Genomic DNA, 24559 nt, shown 5'->3' with positions numbered 1-24559 from the left:
TTAAAAGCATAAACGAATGCATGATCAAACAAGCAATGCTCTCGGATACATCTCGTGAGCCTCGTGAGAAAATTATCATTAGCTTTAAACTGAACTCGCAAAAACGTGTTACGACTAGTTACACAATTAAGCGTTAATTCAACTATTCTCAAATCTGATGCTAAGGCAAGCATTTATTAAACAGTTGTCCAAGAGCTAGCACACGAGTTCTTACCGTATTCAGGATCTACATATACCGTGCAGTGCGTATTTTGACGGTGACTGTTTTGGCTCAGTACTGCGGCACATTGGCTTTGAAATAAAACAATGACTAGGAGGTTAAAGTGCAGACTGTCAGCTTTAATTTCGGCGCATTTAGCATCGATATTGGGTGATCCGTGGTGGAATTACAGTCCTTTTATACTTAGCCCCATATTGCAGGGGAGCAAAAGTAACTGGACAAATTAACATAATGGCTGCTCAGTTGTTTCTTGGCTACTTGTGTATTTACATCGTTAGTTCGGGCATAATAAAGCGAACAAAAGGTATAGACTTGATTATACGTGTTGCATTTACATTTGGAGTCTATTGCTGTTGTCTCACAACATGAACCAAATACATGTTATTGTCAGGAAAGCAGGCCATACTGTGGCTGGAAAATCAGAATCAATAGATAAGCAACATAGCCAAAACATTTGCCATTTCAGAATCAACTGTTTGATACATTGTTAGGAAAGATCATGCTCAGCAGCAAGTGACCTGGACAGCAGAAGACCACTGCCCTGGATAACTGAAGTGATGTAAAATGCATTTAATTTGCTGCAGACAATACTGAAGGCAAAACGTACCAGAAACAAACAGGAACTGAAGATGGCTGCAGTACAGGCCTGGCAGAACATCACCAGGCAAGATACCTAGTGTGTGGTGATGGCTATGGGTCACATACTTCAGGTACTCATCAAATACAAAGGATTTGCAATCAGGACTAAACATTTTGACTTTTTTTCAGATTATGTTCATTTATACCGTTAATTCCCTAAACTAAACGGACTATATAAAAAGGGCTACACAGATCACCTGATATGGGTGAGCACTTCGTATTCATTGTGTCATTTCTAATCCAAAATTCTGGTTTACAGAGCCAAAAATTGTGGCTCTGTAAAAAAACGTATGACCTGCACTGTATATAAAATATGTCAGTCCTGACTAATTGGGGTGGGAAGGGTGCTTTTGCGTCATAACCGATGGGACTTTGATCAGAAATTAATATTAGTATTATTTGTCTTATTATTGCTGCTGTCATTTTCATTCAATCACTTTGGTAAAATGAATTATGTAATAGCTGGTGCGCCCTGCTTCTCACTTTGAGCACCTGCCCGTCAAAAGGTCTCAACATGGCCCTGATTACAACTAATACACTACTATAATATCTATTACTATTACTACTATTAATACTACTACTAGTAGTCGTGCTACTAGTGGGGGAGCCTGAGACGCATGCGCATGGATACTTAGCAGCCGGTCTCTGAAAACCCTAGTGCCAACGGATGTAATCAAGGCAAAGATTTACGTCGAACTGGCATACATGGTGAAATTGTAAGTACCTTGGGATGCATCTTAGACAGATATGCTAGCGTGGAGTGGAAACAAATAATTATTATAATATTAACCGTAATTGTTTATTTCTGTGTGATCGAGCACAAGGCAAATAATACATTTTCAGTGGTTGCCCTGGACGATGGATCTGTATTGTTGCTAGCTAGCACCTCTTCATGGATTACTTTCTAATGATTTCATGGTAGTGCTATTCGTTTAATGGCTCGGTTTCGTACAAAGTGGAAAATCTTACCTCGGCTGCGTTAATTGTCTTTTTTTGCAATTATATTTGGCTAAAATTCTAAGAATCTAACGACAGGGATGGACAAAATTATTTTGTGACACATCTGCTTTGCTGGATATAAATAGATATGCAGCCTTTTCTATGGTATGTTTAGGTGTTTAAGCATTGTTTTCGACGACTGCTCCTTCAGTTTTAAAATATTTTTAGGATAAGCTTCTATTTGGCATTGGCTAATGTATACCACGGTTGCATGCGAAACATTGATGCTCGCATTTTGATTCATGAGCAACGCCTTTACTTCCACTGTCGTCCCCCACTGTGAAATCAGTACCTACTGTAACTGTCTTTTTGCTACTGTTGCCAACCAGTATGGGCAAGTTTGATGTCATGTGTAGTGAAAATGATCACATATAATACGATTTTCTCTGGAACGTATTGGCTGTGCCCATTTTGATACTGCGGAGACCATCATCGTTCATAGAAATGTATAATATCTGGAGGTGTCAAGTATTATTTTCGAATATCATCATATGTTCTATATAGGCTTAGGCTTATATAGAATTTTGACTGTGACACACTTTCTGTTGTTTTGGCTCTGTACTCCAGTCATCAGATTTGAAATAAATTGATGCATATAAGGATAAAGTGCAGACTGTCAGGTTTAATTTGAGGGTACTTACAGCCATGTGCAGAGATCAGTGTAGGGCTTACAGCCCATTTTATACAGTACCTCAATTGTACAGGAGCAAAAGTAATTGGACACATTCTATGTGTGGAATGCATTTGGAGTCTGTTGCTGTCTCTCAACATGATGGCCTGCTTTACTGTCAATTCCAGTAAAGCCATCATGAATACATCAATCAGATACAAAACACTGGGTCTGTCAAAAACAACTGCATGATACATTGTTAGGATGCAATATTGTACTGGTGAGCTCAGCTATAGCAAAAGATGTGGTGGACCATGCATGGAAGACCACTGCAGTGGATGACCAAAGAATACTTTCAATTGTGAAAAAAAAAACCCTTTCAACTGTCAAACAGATCAAGAACACTCTCCAGCAGGATGTAGGCTTAGATGTTTCAAAGACTATCATGAAGAGAAGTCTACACCTGCATAATCTCGGAGAGTTCACCACGGGATACAATCCACTTGCCTGAAGACTGAAGTGCAGAAGAGCCAGGTTAGAGTTTTCTGGAAAGTACATGAAAAAAACTATAGTTCTGGACCAAAGTCTTAAGGACAGATGAGACAAATATTAACCTGTACCAAAGTGCTCGTAAGAAAGAAGGGAGCTGCTCATGATCCAATGCACTATTCTTGTCTGTGAAACATGCTGGGGGTAGTGTTATTGCTTGGGCATGTATCTGCTCAGATCCAGACAAAGGCCTCAAAATGCATGGGTTGGCATTTCACCTTGCAGCAGGACATTAAACAGTTCACCCCAGTATTGCTTTGATGGAATTGCCCCTTTCTGAATTAGAAGTTTTATTGCATCACTACATTAGGCTACTTTTTCACACACTTTGCAATGTCTGAGGGTTTCCTTTCACTAGTACATTCCACAAGGGCAAACTAACAAGCCATTTGGGACCTCTAATTATTTTATTTGCTTTTGAGAGCATCTCTCTCTCTCTCTCTCTCTCTCTCTCTCATGCTTTTTCTTTCGCTCTTTCTCTCTCTCTCTCTCTCTCTCTCTCTCTCTCTCTCTCTCTCTCTCTCTCACACACACACACACACACACTAAAATACAAACAATATATTTGTTTAAAATAAGAAGCAAAACAAAAACACCTGTCTTATTTTGACATTCACATGAGTATAAAAGCCCTCGAGAGATAGCTGTTAGCAATTCCAACTGCTGTCATAGAATTCACTGACCTCTCTCCACCAGTTCATTAATCTCCTCTTTAGCAGTGCAGTTGTCAGGCCCCTCCTCTCTGACAGGATGTACGATCATTGACAATGCTGCAAACTCTGCAGATCAAAGACCAAATAAGTTCCTTGCAACTAGTTGATGGCCTTGAAAATGAAATGCTCAATCTACTTTATATGAAATAATTTGGCTTGCTGTACTGATCAAATCTCCAATTTAAATAGTCATATCAACCAACTGTAGCATGCCAGCAAATGTCAGAACATGTAGCCTCGAATCACAGAATAATAAGACATTAGAAGCTAATGTCAGTGGCTAAAACTCAGTATATAAAGCATGCTGACATGGTGAAGAGGTTTAGTTGTTTGACCAAACATTAGAATGGGCAAGACACATAATGTAAGTGACTTTGACTGTAGTAGGATCCTTGTTACCAAACATGGTGGTTCCAGCATCTCAGAAACAGATGCCTCCCTGCGATTTTCACACACTACGGTCTATAGTTTACAGAGAATGGTGTGATAAACTAACATCCAGCAAACGGTGTGTAGAAGAGCATCTGGGAACTCACATTAATCCTTAAAGTGGATGGGCTACATCAGAGACGATGCTGGGTTCCAATCCTGTCCACTTATAATAGGAAGATGAGGCTACAGTGGACACACAATCACTAGATGATTTAAGATTGGAAAAACATTACCTGGTCTGATGAATCTTGATTCCTGTTGCAACATACAGATGGTTGTGTCAACAGTGCAGGCTGGTGGTGGTGCAATGGTGTTGGGGGGGGGGGGGGGGGGTTCTTGGCACACATTCGGCCCCTTAATACCAGTTGACCATCATATCGATGCCACAGCATACTGTACCTAAGCATTGTTGCTGACAATGTGCATCCGTTTATTTTTTAAATGCATGCTTTCAGCAGAATAAAGTCACAAATCACGCATCATTTCAACTGGTGCCACTGGTGCATGGTGTTCTGGAGGCAAAATGGGAAAATCTGGCCCAATCCAGTACCTGTACTATGGATAGGTACCCCAAACAACGTGGCCATTGAGTATATTTTGATAGCAGCATCATAATGATAATCATGTATTAAGTCATGTCCTAATTATCATGTACTGTACATATCACTTTTATTTGTAATAATGAATGTATACTCAATGACCGTGCAGATCCACATACACGTAGTTAAATATAAAATATTTAATAGCAGTAAATATTACCTCTGTTGACAAATGGAACACATCTTTGGATTAAAAGAGGCAATGGTTTATTCATAGGAACAGGAGGAATAGGTTTTAAGTGAGAAAAAATAGAAAATGATGGTAAAACAAGCATGGACATGGTGTGAAAAGAGAAGTTGAATCCAATTTAGTTACTCTGGGATGTTTATGAAAACATGGATGGACTCTTAGAATCATCACAAATAAACATTGAGACATTTGTATTGATAAACAAATTTAGGCAAGTTGTTTCAAAGAGACACAGGCCAGTGATGAAGTAAAGTCAAGTAATGTTGGTTTTAGTACATGATTCCAGGAAGATTTGTGACTTTGCAGGCAAAAAATGAATTTACATAACATAATTACATAACAGAATTGTAACATACCATTTCTGGTATGGTACAATATGTAACCCCTGCTACAACGGATATGCAGTACCACGCTTACAAGTAACGTGGAAGCACTCTACTTCACCAAAAGGGGTGCCTCTATTAGTTTGTTGACTATGCAGTGTTAGTGAGTACTGCATCTTTGCAGCAGGGTGACCCCTAGCCTTTGTTTACCTCCTTGAGTTGTGTTACACGTGAGTAACCAGGTGGACGTGTGTACATCTAATTAATCTCTGAGGATTCCACCATGGGCGCCGTTTATTTCTTTTTTCCTGTCTCTAATTTTATCTCATTTTCATTCACTGGGGAAGGAAAATTTAGATCATTAAAAATAATGGATGTAAAAATTAGCTGAAGAAATTGTGCTGTGTGATCCTTAATATTGTCATGCCGTCAATGTTTCTACTGGTGTAGTTTTCTTTCTGTCAGTATACACACCTTTATGGTAAGGGATGTGCAATAAATATACATTTGTGCAACATATTTTAAAGCAGGTATTTAATATGTAGCACATGTGTACTATGCAAGATTGAAAAACAAAGCAGAATCATGTAGCATATTTTGATAGAGCAAGCATTTCAAATGTAGTCTTGAAGTTTCTGCATTGTGATATGGTTTCCATCATTCTTTCTATGAGTAATAAGGAGGCAGGGGTGGCTAAACTGGTTTAATTACCTCTGCCAGTAGAATTGACAATGGTAATGTTTTCACCCCATTCCATCCATCTGTTTGTCTATAGCAGGATGTCTGCAAGAGCTATGAATGGAATGCATTTGCATGAAACTTTGTGACACCGATTGGCCAAAGCCGGTGTGGCAGTGGGTGTGGCTTCTCACAAGATGGCATACAGTACATAGTAACTTCTTAATGCTCTCACATAACAACACAACACTCTGTGCCAATCAGCAGCGGGTGGTGAAGAACTAATTTCTGGCCATTGATCAAATATAGTGCTGACTGGCGACATGGTTTTGGAATAACCGATTAAAATGCTTAACTGTGGCTCGAATTTAAACAGCCATAACTCATGCCTGATTTCAGATATGGTTTTGAAAATGTATGCATCTCCTGAAGTAAAGGGCATGGAAGAAATTATCGACTTGTGAATATCCGATATGTGAAACTGGTATATCTTGACAACTGCATATTGTTGGCAGAGATATGCGCTCAACTGGGTGCCATCGTATAGTTTAGTCTGTGATTTAGTTATTGCTAAATTACTTTTTGCCTGAACATATCCCTGGGTCTGTGGGTCTCTGGAATAGGATGATAATCCCTGAAGTTTATGACACAGTTGTACAGCTGTAGCTGTTATTTGAATTAATAGATTATAGACTTTGGCTCTCAGATGGCTTTGGTTAAAGGATTCCATAACTGAACTGCCTAAACCTGCAGCGTTGTTCTTGGATGTGTTTTCGGGATAGATATAAAGGCCCCTCAGAGAAGACATGTCAGAGCGTAGAGGATCACGGTAGAGGTTTCACTAGGCACAGCTTTAAGGGACAAGAGGAAGGTTTTAAACATGATCATGGAGAATAGAGTCTGTGTAACAGACTAAATCTGTGTAACAATGGCTGGTGATGGGATTAGTTTTATGCCCTGTTTTCCTGTCTTTGGTGAGTAATGAGTAGCAGCGAGTTATAGCACAATAAATCCAGTGTGCAATGAGTGCAGTGTGCTGCTTGCCCAACATATGTCCAAGTGCTGTTAAGTAGACTCTTTGCAGGTGGGTGCAATATGTTGAGCAAAAAAAATAAAACCTGGATTCACTGTATCCATAAGATTCCTCAATTGTGTCATAATCCTCAAGTTGCATCAATCGTATGAACTCATTTGGTGTGAGGTTTTGATGGGGTCTGCCAATATGGCTGACCTAAGTAAGCAACTCAAGGTCCTACCAGAATGTAAACCCAGAGTGAGGTGGCTGAAAGGCCTATGAAGGAAGTTAGATATTGTTAGCATGAAGGTTAAATTGGATACCTTGGCTTGTAGGATTAGTATAGAGGAAATCTTTAGAAGGTACTGGGCCTTTTGATATTCTAGAAGCTGCTTAATCAAAGTGAGAATGTGCCATATACTAACATTAAGAGTTGAGATATAAGACTTGAAGCAAAGGAGTGCACTGCTAGAATCACTATGTTCATTTATAACATGAGTGGGTAGTACAGTATGTATGATTCATAACACAAGTGCCTCACATAAAAGCATCCGTGCATTTAGGTATCATGCCAGAAGGCATTGATAACTTAAAATGGCTGCATCTGTTTTGAGACCAGTGGAAGCTGGTTTGGAGCACTTTCATGTGTCTAACAGATGTTTTTTTTTTTTTTTTTTTTCACATAAATCAACAGCACCCCATTATGCATATAATACATCAATTTGAATAATTTGAGCCATTATTAATATATTGTATACGGTTGTTTCCTCTTGAACATATTCAAAAAGTTGTACAAATTTGGCAATTGAAAATGGGGAAGGAACTATGTGATAGATTCAGATTCTAGCTATAGATTCAGAAATCATATACATTATCATGATTATGGTTAAGAAATCAGAAATATTTTGGTATGACACCATATAATGGTTTGATGGGATTGTGTTTCCATGATTATCATGGCACCTGCTGGTGTTTGTGAGTCGTGTGTAAATATAGAAACAATGAACCTCATTTTGTAAGCTAGACACCTGTTCTTTTCACAAATTATGAAAGAAATACGCATTCTAAATCAGCAAATAACATTTTAGTGCTGCTATTATCTATAGTGGATTATCTATGTAAACCTTTATCAAGTGGTTTATTAAGTATTATGTCAATTAATTTGATCATGTCCATTTCCCCACAGGCTTACACATGCTCATAATGTCTCAATGGACTTCATGTGTGTCTCATTTAGATTTAATTAAGGATTGTTAAATAATGCACAAAACCTCCTTCTACATGGTGATACAAAATTGTAGTATCATTATTTTTCTTTTACATGCTTCCTATTGTCTAATGTATCTGGGAGCCAAATGGCCTCGCTGTTGTTCCTCATCTCATTAAAACCAACTGAAATTAATCTTTATTTGCACTCCACTTTATTTATAATTATGAGGGGAATAAAGTCCTGAATAGTGACAGTTACATTTGTCTAGTTTATAAGTATGACTGTATTTGTGACTGTATCTCTCCTGTCTCAGACGCTGTGCTCTCTCCTGTCTCAGCCCTGTGCTCTCTCCTGTCTCAGGCCTGTGCTGTCTCCTGTCTCAGCCCTGTGCTGTCTCCTGTCTCAGCCCTGTGCTCTATCCTGTCTCAGCCCTGTGCTCTCTCCTGTCTCAGCCCTGTGCTCTCTCCTGTCTCAGCCCTGTGCTCTATCCTGTCTCAGCCCTGTGCTCTATCCTGTCTCAGCCCTGTGCTCTCTCCTGTCTTAGCCTGACGCTGTGCTCTCTCCTGACGCTGTGCTCTCTCCTGACGCTGTGCTCTCAGCCTGACGCTGTGCTCTCTCCTGACGCCGTGCTCTCTCCTGACGCTGTGCTCTCAGCCTGACGCTGTGCTCTCTCCTGACGCTGTGCTCTCTCCTGACGCTGTGCTCTCAGCCTGACGCTGTGCTCTCTCCTGACGCTGTGCTCTCTCCTGACGCTGTGCTCTCAGCCTGACGCTGTGCTCTCTCCTGACGCCGTGCTCTCTCCTGTCGCCGTGCTCTCTCCTGACGCCGTGCTCTCTCCTGACGCCGTGCTCTCTCCTGTCGCCGTGCTCTCTCCTGACGCTGTGCTCTCAGCCTGACGCTGTGCTCTCTCCTGACGCCGTGCTCTCTCCTGTCGCCGTGCTCTCTCCTGACGCTGTGCTCTCTCCTGACGCCGTGCTCTCTCCTGACGCCGTGCTCTCTCCTGACGCCGTGCTCTCTCCTGATGCCGTGCTCTCTCCTGATGCCGTGCTCTCTCCTGACGCCGTGTTCTCTCCTGACGCCGTGCTCTCTCCTGACGCCGTGCTCTCTCCTGACGCTGTGCTCTCTCCTGACGCCGTGCTCTCTCCTGACGCTGTGCTCTCTGCTGACGCCGTGCTCTCTCCTGTCTGTGCTCTCTCCTGACGCTGTGCTCTCTCCTGTCTGTGCTCTCTCCTGACGCCGTGCTCTCTCCTGACGCTGTGGTGCTCTCTCCTGACGCCGTGTTCTCTCCTGACGCCGTGCTCTCTCCTGACGCTGTGCTCTCTCCTGACGCCGTGTTCTCTCCTGACGCCGTGCTCTCTCCTGACGCTGTGCTCTCTCCTGACGCCGTGCTCTCTCCTGACGCTGTGCTCTCTGCTGACGCCGTGCTCTCTCCTGTCTGTGCTCTCTCCTGACGCTGTGCTCTCTCCTGACGCTGTGGTGCTCTCTCCTGTCTGTGCTCTCTCCTGACGCCGTGCTCTCTCCTGACGCTGTGGTGCTCTCTCCTGACGCTGTGCTCTCTCCTGACGCCGTGCTCTCTCCTGACGCCGTGCTCTCTCCTGACGCCGTGCTCTCTCCTGACGCTGTGCTCTCAGCCTGACGCTGTGCTCTCTCCTGACGCCGTGCTCTCTCCTGTCGCCGTGCTCTCTCCTGACGCTGTGCTCTCTCCTGACGCCGTGCTCTCTCCTGTCTGTGCTCTCTCCTGACGCCGTGCTCTCTCCTGACGCCGTGCTCTCTCCTGACGCTGTGGTGCTCTCTCCTGATGCCGTGCTCTCTCCTGTCACCGTGCTCTCTCCTGACGCCGTGCTCTCTCCTGGCGCTGTGGTGCTCTCTCCTGACGCTGTGGTGCTCTCTCCTGACGCCGTGCTCTCTCCTGATGCCGTGCTCTCTCCTGACGCTGTGGTGCTCTCTCCTGCAGCTCATGGGATCAGAGCGGATGGAGATGCGCAAGCGGCAGATGTCGGTGCAGCAGGAAACGGCGAGCGGCACCCAGGCGCCGCATAGTGCGGGGAACAGAGGCTCCAACGCCTGCTGCTTCTGCTGGTGCTGCTGCTGCAGCTGCTCCTGGTACGTCTACTAGAGACCAAAGTGTTCAATACAAATGATATTATCAGCATTACAATTTGAGTGAAAAGTAATCTTTGAAAAATGTACGTGAATTTCAGAATTTCTTAGTGTTGGCATGCCCCCTTTTGCTTTAATGGCAACATGAACTCGAGCTGGCATGGGCTCCACAAATTTGTGTAAAACCTGATCATTCATGTTATCCCAACATTATTTTACAATATTCCAAAGAGCATCTTGTGATGTTACTGAATGCTTGGCTTTTGTCAGTCTTCAAGCGCTCCTATTAATATTCAATGGGTTGGAGGTCAGGTGATTGTGTATTGCTTCTTGCTCTTCTTTGGTCTTCAAGTAGTTCTTGCATAGCTTTGAAGTAACTTTAATTTCTGTTTATTTCCACAATTACATGAAAAATAACTCCCGGATTTTCAATGTGGTCTCACATTTTTGGTCCCCACTGTATGTATGTGTACGTATGTACTTATGAATATATGCTTACGTATGTATGTACATGTATGAACGTATGTATGTACCTCAAAATAGGCGCTACTGCAGTGTGAGGTTAACCTCAAAGTGTGAAAACCTACTCAAAGCCTCCATGTGAATGTGTGCAGCTGTTATAAAAACATTTCATGGGATTGTTAGTATGTGAAAATGTCCGGTCAGTATACAGAACCGCTTTCAATAGAAGATTAAATGCAGGTGGGTTAAATGTCGAGCTGGCAGAAATAAACACATTAAATCAGGTACAGTTTAGTAACACAGCTCCAATTACAGTACAGAGTGTAGCATATTTTGATATAGCATGATTTTGCTTTGTTTTTTAATCTTGCTCAGTTTTTTTACTCTGTTAAAATCCTGCAAATGTTTCATGGCTACAAACATGACTATAGAGAGATAGAGTCTCACCGGGTCTTAATTACATTAGAGCCAAGTGACTTCTATGCCTAGTGGAACACTGTGGTGCTTAATTATGGCACAGCTGACCCTAGAGAGTTGGAGGATGCTAATGCTTACATCCAGCTCCTACATTGGAGTATATACCCTGGGTTCTCTTTTGTCTTAGAGGGGTTGTTTGTGAGAGCTTGGATAAAAAACAGTGACATGTCGATAATGCTGCCACAAAGCCATACCAAGCCTTAACATTCAGTGAACAGATCGACTACCATTTCGATGCTACAGGGGATTAAAAATTTAAATTGGGCATAGTTTAACAGAGCTAGCTAACCTGAGTGTGTAAGCATGTATTTTGCTATTTTGGGGACATACCAGAAGGAGCTTTACAGGCTTTGCCTGTTCTCTAATGAAATATGTATGCTGTGTGATGTATGTATTTCTGCTGGGCAAACGCAGTACACATGTACTAGAGCACTCTTTCCATGGACAAGAAAAATCATCATGCTCAGATTCTGACTAGCGAGCTAAAACGGTGTCAGATATTCTGAGAGCTTGAAAGGAGTTCTGTCACAGGATACTTCTGTCCTGCTCTGCCTCTTCCGGGATCAGATTATTTATTTTTCTTTTACCTCGCAGCCTCACTGTTAGGAATGATGAGGGGGCAGAGAGTGCCCGGCGGACCTCCTGTGACGTCAAGATAGAGGGGACCACTAACTGTGAGGAAAGGTCAGTTGCTGCAGAGCCTCGGATCCGTTCTGTCTACAAAGCAGAAGGCCATTCATGCCAGAGCTCATACAAATCATGAGAGGGGGCTTCAAGGGCAATTTACCACACTGTATGGCACCAGGAGTATAGGGCAGAGGCTCAAGTAACAGGAAGTGCTCAATCCTTCCCATGTCATTGTTTGTTTACAGGCACATGCATATGATTGGTAAATTATTTAGTATTCCTATTACAGAGGCATAATTTTCTTCATTCTCTCAGAGCAAACTGTGAAAAGAGTGCCTCAGAGTGCCTCAAAATCTAAAATAACTTTACCTAACTTTCAAAATGTTTGGGGAATGGGTCTCTGCTGTGTCCAGACATAACTGTTTTGTTCTTGCCTCCTGAAGCCTGAAGCCCACTGTGGAAGAGGTTCGCTCCTGGGGACAGTCTTTTGACAAACTCATGAACAGCCCAGCCGGGAGGAATGCCTTCCGTGAGTTTCTACGGACCGAGTTCAGCGAAGAAAACATGCTGTTTTGGTTAGCCTGCGAAGACCTCAAAAAGGAGACAAGCAAAAATGTTGTAGAGGAAAAAGTGCGGCTAATATATGAAGACTACGTCTCAATCCTTTCACCTAAAGAGGTATGTGTACTTACTTACATTTCACACTGCTTTCACTAATTTCCATAATTATAGATTAAGCTATTTTACATTTGCAGGGGAAATCACTGAAATCTATCTCCAGATATTAATCACCTCTTCGCAAGTGGTTTGGATTGAACAAAGATATTGCCCTGGTTAAGAGGAACAAAATATAATATCATTTTTGAAAGTCTTTATGCCTTTGATCTGAGTTGCTGTTATGTCATAGGATGTTGAGTCTCTCGGCAGTGAACATTTGTGTTGAGAGTAATGAGGGCCCAATGGGTCAATGAAATTCCATAGAGCATTGTTGACCTAGTAATGTCACTACCTGAGTGTGACCATTTTCTCTTATCTGCCCAGGTGAGTTTGGACTCCAGGGTTCGAGAAGTGATCAACAGGAACATGCTGGAGCCAACCTCCCACACCTTCGATGATGCACAGCTCCAGATATACACGCTAATGCAAAGAGACTCGTATCCTCGCTACATGAACTCTTCAGCCTACACAAGTTTGCTTCAACACTTGTCGGAGCAGTCCGCCGAATCTTAGGCCCCGTCCTTTTTCATTGTTGTTACTATTGTATTTTTGTTTGTAAATGATTTAGAGTAGACTATTGGAAGAGAGCCTCTGTGCGCCTCGCAGGGATTTTACAGCCGTAGTGATCTACAGTAGGCCTGAGCCTGGCCTCCTTCACTCTGGACTTTATCATCTGAGGGCTCAGTGCCACGAGCTAGCTACCACATCAACAAAGCAAGACAGTCCAAAGGATATGAGATGCGTTTTGAGATTTTATTTCTATTTTTTATATATTTATTTTTTTTGTCTTATCACCATTTTATATTATTGTCTTGAATGAAAAAAGCATGTTATGAACTATATTTGTGAAAGTTGAAGTCATAGTATATTTCTGGTAAGTTATTTCCTCAACTTAAAAAAGTATAAATATATATATATATATATATATATATATATATATATATATATATATATATTGTTTTTGTCTTATAAAATGTAGAAAAGGGAATTTTTGGCATATACCTGCCTGCCTGTTTCTGTGAACTGCGTATGAGAATCAAAGCTTGCCAAGGTAACATCTTTTCTACTAAGAGGTAAAGATGTGTATCAAGTCATCTCTAAGGGTTATATTCCTTTTGCTTTATAATGTTTGTACCCTCTTCAGCAGGTTTCATAAGCTGAAGGTACAAAATTACCTGGCAATCATACATTTTTCAAATATTTAAAAAAAGGGAGTTAATTGTGGTATGGTAAAATAAGACTACTGTAAACATTTAACCTCACTATCATAAGGGATTGAAGACTGTCTTTTCGACATTTGAGTTTGCGCTCACTTTTCTGTTCTTAACAGCAATTCTAGGTGTACATATTATTGTGGTTTTACTATTTGTAATTGTGTGCCACAAATGGAATAAAGTTATATGTAAAATAAATTGTACTATATATGCATACAATTACATGTATTAAAATAGCAAAACTTTGTAAAATGACATTATTTATTCTGTATTTTAAATGAACAAAATTATTATTTTTTTCCATCAGCTCTGTTCCCATTTTTGTAATATTCTGCTGGCATAGTTGAGAAATATCTGTTAATCAAACAATAAGGGTTCAGTTATAAATCACTGTGACCTCTGTACTTTCCATATTTATGTCATTTTTGGCACTGGAAAAACGTGAATGCAGTTAACAAAAATGAGGACTCCTTTTGAAGGCGAGTTTTGAACATTTCTAAGAATATAGACATTTGGTGAAAAATAAAATTAAAAAATAGGCCATACATTTCTTCATTCAATCCAGACATAATCTCAGATCACTTCCTGGTGGTGACATCAAAGAAAATACTCCATTTCCATGTGTCTGACATATCAAATTCTGTCAAATTTGGCATTATAAAGCTTTTGCAATACCGATTTTGTTGCCTGTAGTCCATGCCATATTCTCAAAGACAAGAGCTAGCCTGCAATTGGGGAAGTGCCTTGATATTCAGTCTGTGACATCTATGTTAACCAAGTTCTATCCTAAATCTTTTGAAATCCACATGATAAAGAGGGTTTTGCCAATTTTGGTGGTAAAAAGGGTGGTACTGTCACTTGTCTATATGTACTTGATATGTGCAATTTCAGCAGATGGAGAAAATCAAGTAGAACAACCTCAAATAACCTAATAACCTAAACCTGTGGTTTGGAGTTATACTGCCTATAAATGTTTTATGCTTCTGTTATTGTAATTTTCTTTTAAAACTGGAGTTTACAAAGAGATACATTTTTAATGACTTGTATGTGTTTATGTTTGATTTATATTTTACCACTGAATTGACAAAATGTGGGCATTCCAATTCTTTTAAAATATAATAAAGCACAATTTTATCCAGCCTTCATTAGTCCCTTGTCTATTGGCTTGGAATACATTGAGAACAATGGGATGAGACAGCCCAAGAAGCCATGGCCTTGCATTAGAGACACAAAAGCACACAGAGAGACAGGTGAACTCTTGAGGATTGCTTTAGGTAAATACCTGTGTGTGGCATTCATCTCTGTACAATATGCCAAATGTAGTGCAGAAACAGCATATTTGTTTTCTATATTCAATTTGGGTTCCTTGATAGAGAGCAGGAAACAGTGGCTGTGCTTGTGTATATTTACATGTAAACAGTTTTCATTTGTTGTCATGGTTAACTGGGTGAATCCCATCATCCAAATAATAGAATTAAGTGACAAAGTAAGATACGCACAAAATCATATTTGAACGTAAAATGGTAAATTCTAACAAAGAGAGCAGGATATAACAAGTCAATGCTATTGCATGGGGAAAATCTGAGAAGACAAGTAGCAGAACTTGGTCCCAATCGGGGGCTGTCGGCAATGTTTGTGACCGAAGGTAATGAGAAGAGCCTCTTATTCAACACTGAAGTGGCTGCACCTGGAAGCATTACAAAGGGGAGATACTGCATTCACCATTCCATTGTTAGCTTCTAGGCTATATTAATAATGCATAAGATTAAAATTCACAACCCTCTGACCATCTCATTTAGACTGGCTTCCCTGTGGATTATAGCTGAAATAAACATGTCACACCACTGGGCTTTCACTACTATGATAATAAATGACCTTTCTTCTTATACAATGGCAAAAAAGCATATCAGTGCCATCGCTCAAGTCACTGAAAATAACAATCTTGTGTGTAGAGAACACTCAGAAGCTGTCTGTTTACAGTCAAAACAGCTAATGTGGAATGTTGCCCCATACCTGTATTTTATTAATTTCACAATGCCCCAGTGCCCTCCATATACACTGCCCTAGATCTAAAATGCTGCAGTCATTAGCATTAAATGAAAATCCCATTTAAAAATTGAAACGCAACAGTGTAGCTGATTAAATTATAGAATATTGGCCTCCGGAATTTTACCCAATAAAATTACTGTTATTGAATGACTACAATTCATATGCTATAATTAACATTTTATTCCTGTGATAAAATCACACAAGCTAATGTGGTCATGTGTCAGCTACAATCAGACCTGGAGAATGGAGGGAAACATTTTCCCAGCCGTCCTGCTGAGGCTCTGGTGAACGAATTGGGGAAGAGATGCTTAAGATCTGCCCATCAACTAGAAAACCACAGTTACTGAACACTCCTGCTAAAACTAGCCTATCTGTAAACAAAACAGAATGCTGCAAAATGTAGTGGAGCGGCAAATACCTGCTGCTGAGATTTACTCCTGACTGTCACACATTAGACAAGGACTTCCCACTTCTGCAGCTTTCATAAACAGAAAAGGTTTTTTTTTTTACTCCTAGAATAGAACATGATGTGTCTCCCTTGGAACTTCTTACTGCAAACTGAATCTACAAAAACTGAAGATCATATTTATAGGGATAAAACAGAGCAAAACAGTACTTACTGATAAAAGTTTAATGTCAAACTACATGTAAAAAATGACAAAAGAAAATAAAACACATTAACATCAATCGTAGTTTGACAGCTGTACCTAATGAATAGTTAAAATACAGGAAATTAATCAAGGAGTATGATGGATCCAATAAAAACCGCGGTGTGGCAGGTTTCACCAAATGTGAAGTTCCAAATTGCTTTCCTTTTCAAATACTGGTACAAAATGAAATGCAGGTCCAGTGGTCTTGCTGCATCCTGCATCCGTGACTCTTCCTCCTACTAGCAAAACTATAAAAAGAAAGGACCAGAAATGATTCAACATCTAAATATGCGAACAACCATTTTATACAATGCACAGTATTTTTACAAAATATGGCTATTTGGTGTCATTTTTAAAAAGCAGGTCAAAAATGCAAAGACTGTGAGTGAACAGCAGATTTACCTCAGCCTGTTTCTGTTGATTCTGAATGAACTGACCGCTAACATAACAAACACAAATACCCGAAGTCATGCTGGTTAGATGCCTACCTTCCATCGGTTTCCGCATTCATTACAGAGGACAAACGTGGTCATTGGTTCATCAGCGCTCCGGGTCTGAACCTGCCAGAAGAGATTACAAATCTGCTTTTCCGCTCAATTTACGACACATATTTCCTCTTTTTGTAATGATAATTTAAGAATTATTTTAATATTAGAAGTTAGTTTTTTATTATGTTCAACCCATACCTGGGTGTATGTACAGTTCTTCTTTTTGCATTTCCCACAACTGAACAAGTCAGTCTCAGTGCCTCCTGTTCGGGCCATTTGGTGCTCGCGAATGGCCTCTTTGGTCAGGTTTTTTCGCATCTCCTTAAGCTCGTCACTGGCCATTTCCTGTGTTGGAGGGAAAGAGAAGGCAAAGCGGTCAATTCAATTAAATTATATTATTTGTATAGTGCTGTCACAAAGATGCTTTACAGAGTAACAGAAGGAAAGAAAAAATACCAGCCCTAAACCCACAAAAATCATATGAGGTAAACGATTCCCTTATGTGGAGAAAAAAAAAACTCCCTGATCGGAATACATTTTGTGAGGAACTCGACTATAGGGGCATGTCCATCCTCCGCTGGCCTATAAGTTGAGATGGTGACAGGTCAGGTGACAGGACTGTGCCATTGGGCCGAAAGGACCCTGACCTCTGCTGCCATCCTGGCCATCCTGTCAGGCGGCACGTTGCCACACAGCACGTTCCTCCTCAGGCCAGGGTTCTTCAGGTCCTTCAAGTTGGCAATCCGGCTGCGGACTCTGTTTTTGTATTTCATGTCGGTGTTTTTGAACTCCTGGAAGATGCGTGCTGACAGGTTAAGGGAGTATTACAGGCCACACGGACAGCACCACCTATCCAGAGCGACGTACAACAAAGTGCTTACCCATAACCAGGGATAAGTGCACTGAAAGACCCTAGAGGGAAGTACAATTTCAATTGCTACCCGTACACAAACATGACAATTATAGAACAGCTATTTATCAAATACACTTACCTAGAACATTTTACAATATAAAGTATGCGAGTACATTCAATTGGTTAATAAACAACCAGTAACTACAGAAATACAGTTAACATACTTAAAGCACGTAATAGTGCAAACAGGTAGTCAGGTTTAAAAGGATATATTCCTCAATTTGAGCTCCAAGTTCATCGCAGTCAGCGCCAATAGCAATGTAGTCGTCTGAACGGAAGACAAACAAGAACAATATAAACTGCACTTACCATAATAAGAACAACTTCCAAAATAACTGGAATCAAACACCAGCAACTGTCAATATTTAAGATATGCTCGCCTCCAGCAACTTACTCCCTGCTTGCAAAGCACTGGACAGCATCTCCCTGCATTTGGTCCTGACTGAGTCCGATGTGTTGGGTGCCCGTGGAAAGGTGGTGATCAGCGTGTTGGCCGTGATGTCACTGCTTTCACTTTTGCTGCTTGAGTTGCTGCTGGTGCTGCAAAGGATTAGATTAGATTAATATCTCTGGGTTACCAAGCACCTGGTTTAGCTTTTTAAGAACCCCAAAACCTCAGGAGGGTGCTTGGCTTAACTTCCCTGACTTTTATAGAAATCAGCCATTGACTTTATCATTGACTGATCCAGACAATTTATAGGGGTTCTTTAGTTAATTTTAAATTTTACTGTTTTTTGAAAACTAAAAAGGCCTTATATCAGACCTGTATCTTCAAACACTACAACAAAGACTTGATGTCCCCACATGTTGCATTTTTTCTAATAAAGAAAACCAGGGATTTCTGCATTCAAAGAGGGGAGGGGTTTACCATAAGTCTACAAATGTAAAGCAAAACACTCCAGGATTATTGACACCCTGGATAAATATGCACAAAAAATGCTGTAAACTAAAAAATAATTGTTATTGACATAAGCTTTATTTTCCAACATGTGCAAAGCAGTGTGCATTATTAATGATGAAATGGAATCCACTAAAGACAGTCTTACATTTTTCTAATAAAAAAAAATTCCCTAATAAACACAATTACTGGCACCACTTTGTTTAGTCTAATTCTTGGTGTGAAACACCCCTTGCAAAGATTACAGCCATGAGCCTTTTCCCATAATTAACTGTGATAAGGTTAGAGAACATATTTGGAGGGACCATTCCTCTTTGCAGAACTTTTCAGAATCATTGATATCCCTGGGATTCCCTCTCCTCTTCAGTTCAGACCAAACCAGGTTTTTCATGAGATTGAAGTCAGGAGACTGAGATGGCCATAACAGAACATGGTTGCTGTTTTTACTTTATCATTTCTGTGTGGATCTTGATGTATGTCTGGAATAATTGTCTTGCTTGACAATCTAACTATGACCAAGTCATAGCTTCCAAGCAGAGGACCACTGGCAGCAAAACATCTCCAAAACATCAATGACCCGCCACCATATTTGACAGTAGGTATGAGGCACTTCTCCTTGTAAGGCATTCCATTTTGTCTTCAAACATTTTAAACATGTTAATATCTGACCATACTCTCTTCCAGTCATAATGCCAATGAGGTTGGCAAACCCAAGACACTTGGTTTTGTTTATTGTGGTCAGTAAGGGCAGTCTTCATGCCATCCTTCCAAATACTTTGTTGGTATGGAGGTGCCATTTTATTGGGGTTTTATTTAAGACTTGGTGACCCTGGGACACAACCAATCTCTGCATCTCCTAAACTGCAATCCCAGGCTTACTTACGGCCTCCATCACCATCTTCCTTACCGTCCGTGGGAATTATACACGCTTGCATCTTCTTCCTGGCAAGTCTGCAACAATTTATTTTACACCTTTTTATTATGTGCTCAGTTGTATGTTTGACCCCTGTCAAAAAGCCTTTTACAATTAATTCCTAAGGGAACAGAAATGAACCTGACCTCTAAATGTTTACAACATTAAACATGATACATTTCTTGACATTTTAAAGCAACATTACTTTTTAATTAAAAGATATATATTTTTAAAAAAGGCTCTGTGCAAAGGTCTGGGAACCCTGTCAGTTAGTACTTTGTAACTCCTCTTTGGGCAACTATAACAGCTTGTAAATGCTTTCTTTAGCCAGTCTTTCAATTCTCACTTTTGGAATTTTTCCTGGCAGAACACCTCTAGCTCAGAAATATTCTTCAGCCTCCTTGCACGTATGGCATGTTTGAGATCTCTCCACAGATTTTCAATAATATTGTAGAGGCCATTCCAAAACCTTCATCTGTGTTTCCTGGAGGTACTTCATGGTTGATTTTGAGGTATGCTTTGGATCACTGTCTTGCTGGAATACCCAACCTCTCTTAAACCTCAATGTCTGGACTGATCTTTGAACATTAGCCTCTAGAATTTTTTTATATTTGGTGGAATCCATTCTTCCTTCCACTCGCACAATATTTCCTGTGTCCCCAGCTGCCACATAACCCCAAAGCATAATGGATTCACCTCCATGCTTCACAGTTGGCAAGGTGTTCTTCTCTACAAAGGCTTCACCCTTTTTTCTCCAAACATACCTTCTTTGGTGGTGGCCAAAACAGTAAATGTTGGTTTGGTCAGTCCAAAGCACATTGTTCCAAAAGGCTTCTCAATGTTTTCTTTTGCATACCTCAGATGCTTAATTTTGTGTTGAGATTATTCTTTCTAGCAACTCTGCCATGTAGGTCTTTGTTGTTTAAAGAATGTTGAATTGTTATCCTATGAACAGCTAGACCAGGGTTTGCTACTCTTTTTTGCAGCTCTTTGGCAGTGATGTGTTGGTTCTTCTGAACATTTCTCACAATGTCTCGGGCAATTCTATCTGAAATCTTTCTTGGTCTTCCAGACCTTGCCTTGACTTCAACTGTTCCACTTATTTTCTAATAATGTTTCTGACAGTGGAAGTTTTTTTTAGCCTTCTCCTTCTTGGTGGAAATTAATTCATTGTAAACATTGTAAACCAGGGGTGCCCTACTTTTTGTATCCTACTGTATAGTTCCTTTAAACTGCGATCGGCTAAATTTCCATTAAGGGTGCCAATAATTCTGTAGCTCATTGTATATAGTGCATATATTGAATATACACGATTAACTATATGTATATATAGTTAAGCTAGTTGTAGAATGTTTGTTAGATGCATAAAGTTTATTGTTTGGTACAGTTTTGTTATCTGATTTGAGTCTGCTTAGAATTATAAAAAATATTTTGTTTTCTGTGATGTGTGATGTTTTTGTCTTTTCTCATGCCAAGACCTTGGTGTGACAGAATCATGAATAAAAAGCCTTGGAACACATTATGTGTTGCTGTGTTTTATAAAATACAGGAATTTCACTTGTGTTTTTTCTTTCTTTTGGGACTTTCATTGCACATCACACACATATTATACAGTGAAAAGACAATTATACAATGTTCAAACATACTACATTTGTTCATGTACCTGAGACTCTTCTGAAGAAAATAAATAAATAATTAAAATAAAATAAAATAAATAAGCTTGAGGGTAAAGTTAACGGCAGACTAAAGTTATGATAAAAAAAATAAGAAAAGGGAAAAGCAGCCAAAATATGCTTTTGAGGGTTAAGGCTCACTGCTGTAAATTAATTATTAGTGCAAAGAGTAATGAGCCTCAACAGTAAGTCTGTTCAATCCAGGAAGTGAGGTAGGACCGAGTGGGCTCCAACAGTAGTAATAATGGTTTGTGCTGATTGGCCCACCTCTCCTCACGTGGCTCAGGGCTGTTTTGTGAAGAGGAGACAGTTGGAGTTGTGGGCTCTTTTTTCTTCTCCTCCGGGGCTTTGTCTCCACCGCCAGGCTCATCTGTCAACCATAGTGAAACAGATTAAGAACCATGCATTAGAGACATTAGCATAAAACCAGAACAATATAAAAACAAAAAAAATAAAACACAGATGACATTTCAAAACAGTAACATCTTTTGATTTAAATTACATATACTTGACCATGTATGCACAAATATATACAATAACCTCCATGCATCTATAGGAGCAAGAGGTTATTTAAAGTTGGACATATTGGCACTTTGGAATGCATTAGTTATCCTCCAGTATGTCATGATAAAGGTGCCCTCTGCTGGAATGATGGGTCAATCGCTACTTAGTGGCAGAAAATTTAGAGCGGACACCAAGAAGCACTGCAAGTGCAATGTTGTACAATAGACAATAAAGGTTACAAGGAAAGACTTAAGATGCTCTCTTCAAGCTTAGAAAAAGGATGACCGAGGGGAGATTTGATTGAGGGTGTTAAATTAATTAAAGGGAGTAACAAAGTGAAGGGTGGATTTGGTTAGCAGAATTCTTCTGGTTTGCAATTCTTGCAAAATCCTTGGGTTCTTTATGGCCTTCCTCGCCATCTTCCTCACTGTCTGGGGAGACAATGTCCACTTGCATCCACTAGTTTGCAACCATTCCATAGGTTTTACTTTTTTTGTTATTGTCCTTCAAGTGCTAAGTGGTATGATTAACCTTTTATGTATTTTTTGTACCAATTACCAGACTTGTGATGGGCAATTGTGGGCTCTTCTGAACTGACAGTTCTTTGGCTTTTCCCATGCTGATGGATGGATGCTGATGAGGATAGTAAAAACATTTTTTTTTTCATCATATAATTTAGTTTCCATGTGTCCTTATGGAATCTCCAAATGTCCTTTATGGAAAATGCTTTAAAAAAAATGATGTAGAATGCTCATTTTTGGTGATATTATCATCAAATTTGAAATGGAATTTGTCCACCAGACACCGCCACAATAATCTATATCCACTCAAAAACAGAAAATATTTTCAGAGAGAAAAAAAAATCTTCCACTTCCACTATTCCAAGCTTCTGTAACTTTGATTTAGTAATACTTAGAGTAATTCTGACTCTTGGAAAACAAACCCCAGAAGACACCAAGATTGTGCATGTCATCAAAATGGCTCGAGTAGGCATTTTATTTTGGCTACAATAAAATGCTCCCATTAGATTATTTTCTCTTTCAAACAGGGTTTGATCAAAATCAATTTTTTTAACCATAAACTAATCTTACTGTTTCTGGAAATTCATGTTGTACCTCAGACTTGTCATGAGTAAAGGTGGACAGCAAAGAACACTGATTTTGCTTACCCAAGAGTTTTTTCCAGGATTTTATAAGAGACTTTGCTAGGGATGTCACCTCGTCGTCTGTACTCTGCTTGCGAATGGCATTCACTGACATCCCAATTCTGGTAGACTGAAAACAAATCATTCACGTCAATGCCTGTTCCATTTGAAGGCACGTGAAAATGTCAGGGATTGCTCACCTGTAGCAATTCCAGCGTCATGGGAATGTTCTTCAACTCCTTCAACAGGTCCAATGCGCCAGACTACATCCAGTGACAGAAGTATAACGACAGTAGTAAGCGATCAAGATTGGCAACATAACGTTAGCTAAAACAATGTGGGAATACCTGTTTAGTACACGGCCAATTAACCAATACAGCATTATGCGACATCATAACAGTGTAAGATGCATTATTATGATTATTACCATTAATTAATAACAATCGCAAATAATAATAATAATAATAATAATAATAATAATAATAATAATAATAATAATATTATAATAATAAGCGCCAACATTAATAAATGGAAAGCCAAAACTAGTTGCTAAATTGTGAATGCTTACTTTCTGATTCATTCACAACCTAGTAACGTTCAACACTTTCATGAAAAAACAATTCTGATGCCATGGCCATGTTAGCAAAGTTATTCTTCCAATCCATTAATGCTAGCTACCTCCAGAAAACCGTAATTTGGAATCTTTCCAAGATAGCTGCCAAGCGAGTAAACTATATGTAACTAAGGCACATTGCTTGTGATGCCGGCTTCAGATGCGCTCGGTCGGTGAGGCCGTCATTCTGTTAATTGTAGTATTACTAGCGGGTCAACAGATCAATTATAAGCAATTCAAAGCTAAAATCGTATGTTGAACGGGTATAAAGTAAACATCGAAACACAAAATATTACAAACGTGACTATGTTGACTTTGCTTGCTAGCTAACGTGAACACTGTCCAACAACATACGACCATCTGACTGGTGTCCTGCAGCGAGTGTCATTGTTATGTAGCTAGCCAGCAAGTCATTTACGCCCGTAAACAATATCGCAGTCAGAATTCTGAATATGCATGAAAGCTTAACACAATTGAACAAGATAGCTCCTGCTATGACTGCTCAATATTTTCGAAAGGCATCTCATTCGATGAATGGGACGTAGAAAAGCGGCGTAGAAAAATGAAAACACAGCCTGCTTAGCCATGTCAAACTACATCTCACCCCATTTTTTTTCTGCGCCATCTTATCCATTTTCTTCGCGATCCGAATAATTTCTTCTTCCTCCTTCTTGCCCATTTCTTTTTTTAGAACCAATATTTCAGTCTAATTATAAAATATAAATATGGTTTTGGGTTAAAACCACCTCTGCATAAGCGCACAACACATCTGCTAAGCAAGCGCAAGCGCAACCACAAACAAAGCAGACCAGACTAATCACCAAGAGGAGGGGATACCCGATCCACCTTAACATATCAGGTAGGATTGTGCTAGTTTATGAAGTTGCTCTGAGGCCTGTTGCACATGCGCATTACAGATTTCTTAGAAATATACAGCTAT

At 40.0% G+C, this 24559-nt stretch overlaps 2 protein-coding genes across 4 annotated transcripts; one reads left to right on the top strand and one right to left on the bottom strand.

Annotated features, from left to right (window-relative positions):
- The first annotated feature begins 1511 nt into the window (after window positions 1–1511).
- Window positions 1512–13381, top strand: LOC133127458 (regulator of G-protein signaling 20). Its single transcript, XM_061240375.1, has 5 exons — window positions 1512–1575; window positions 10132–10280; window positions 11811–11900; window positions 12287–12521; window positions 12885–13381. Exons 2-5 carry the CDS (start codon window positions 10135–10137, stop codon window positions 13071–13073), a joined length of 660 nt encoding a protein of 219 aa, XP_061096359.1. The 5' UTR covers window positions 1512–1575; window positions 10132–10134; the 3' UTR covers window positions 13074–13381.
- Window positions 13382–16439: 3058 nt separating this feature from the next.
- Window positions 16440–24427, bottom strand: LOC133126203 (transcription elongation factor A protein 1-like). 3 transcript variants are annotated; one of them, XM_061238153.1, is made up of 10 exons: window positions 24224–24427; window positions 23207–23269; window positions 23031–23136; window positions 21626–21728; window positions 18269–18414; window positions 18086–18142; window positions 17609–17763; window positions 17160–17306; window positions 16962–17033; window positions 16440–16721 (listed from the first exon to the last, which is right to left on the bottom strand). In XM_061238153.1, exons 1-10 carry the CDS (start codon window positions 24296–24298, stop codon window positions 16713–16715), a joined length of 933 nt encoding a protein of 310 aa, XP_061094137.1. In that variant the 5' UTR covers window positions 24299–24427; the 3' UTR covers window positions 16440–16712. The 3 variants fall into 3 exon arrangements, with proteins under 3 accessions (XP_061094137.1, XP_061094140.1, XP_061094138.1); XM_061238156.1 differs by lacking the exon at window positions 24224–24427 and adding an exon at window positions 23685–24154; XM_061238154.1 differs by lacking the exon at window positions 24224–24427 and adding an exon at window positions 23575–23650.
- Window positions 24428–24559: the final 132 nt, after the last annotated feature.

This window comes from Conger conger, chromosome 4 (assembly GCF_963514075.1).
Source record: "Conger conger chromosome 4, fConCon1.1, whole genome shotgun sequence".
NCBI lineage: Eukaryota > Metazoa > Chordata > Actinopteri > Anguilliformes > Congridae > Conger > Conger conger.
The sequence above is the reverse complement of the archived record's forward strand: the minus strand, read 5'-3'. Positions and strand labels throughout refer to the sequence as shown.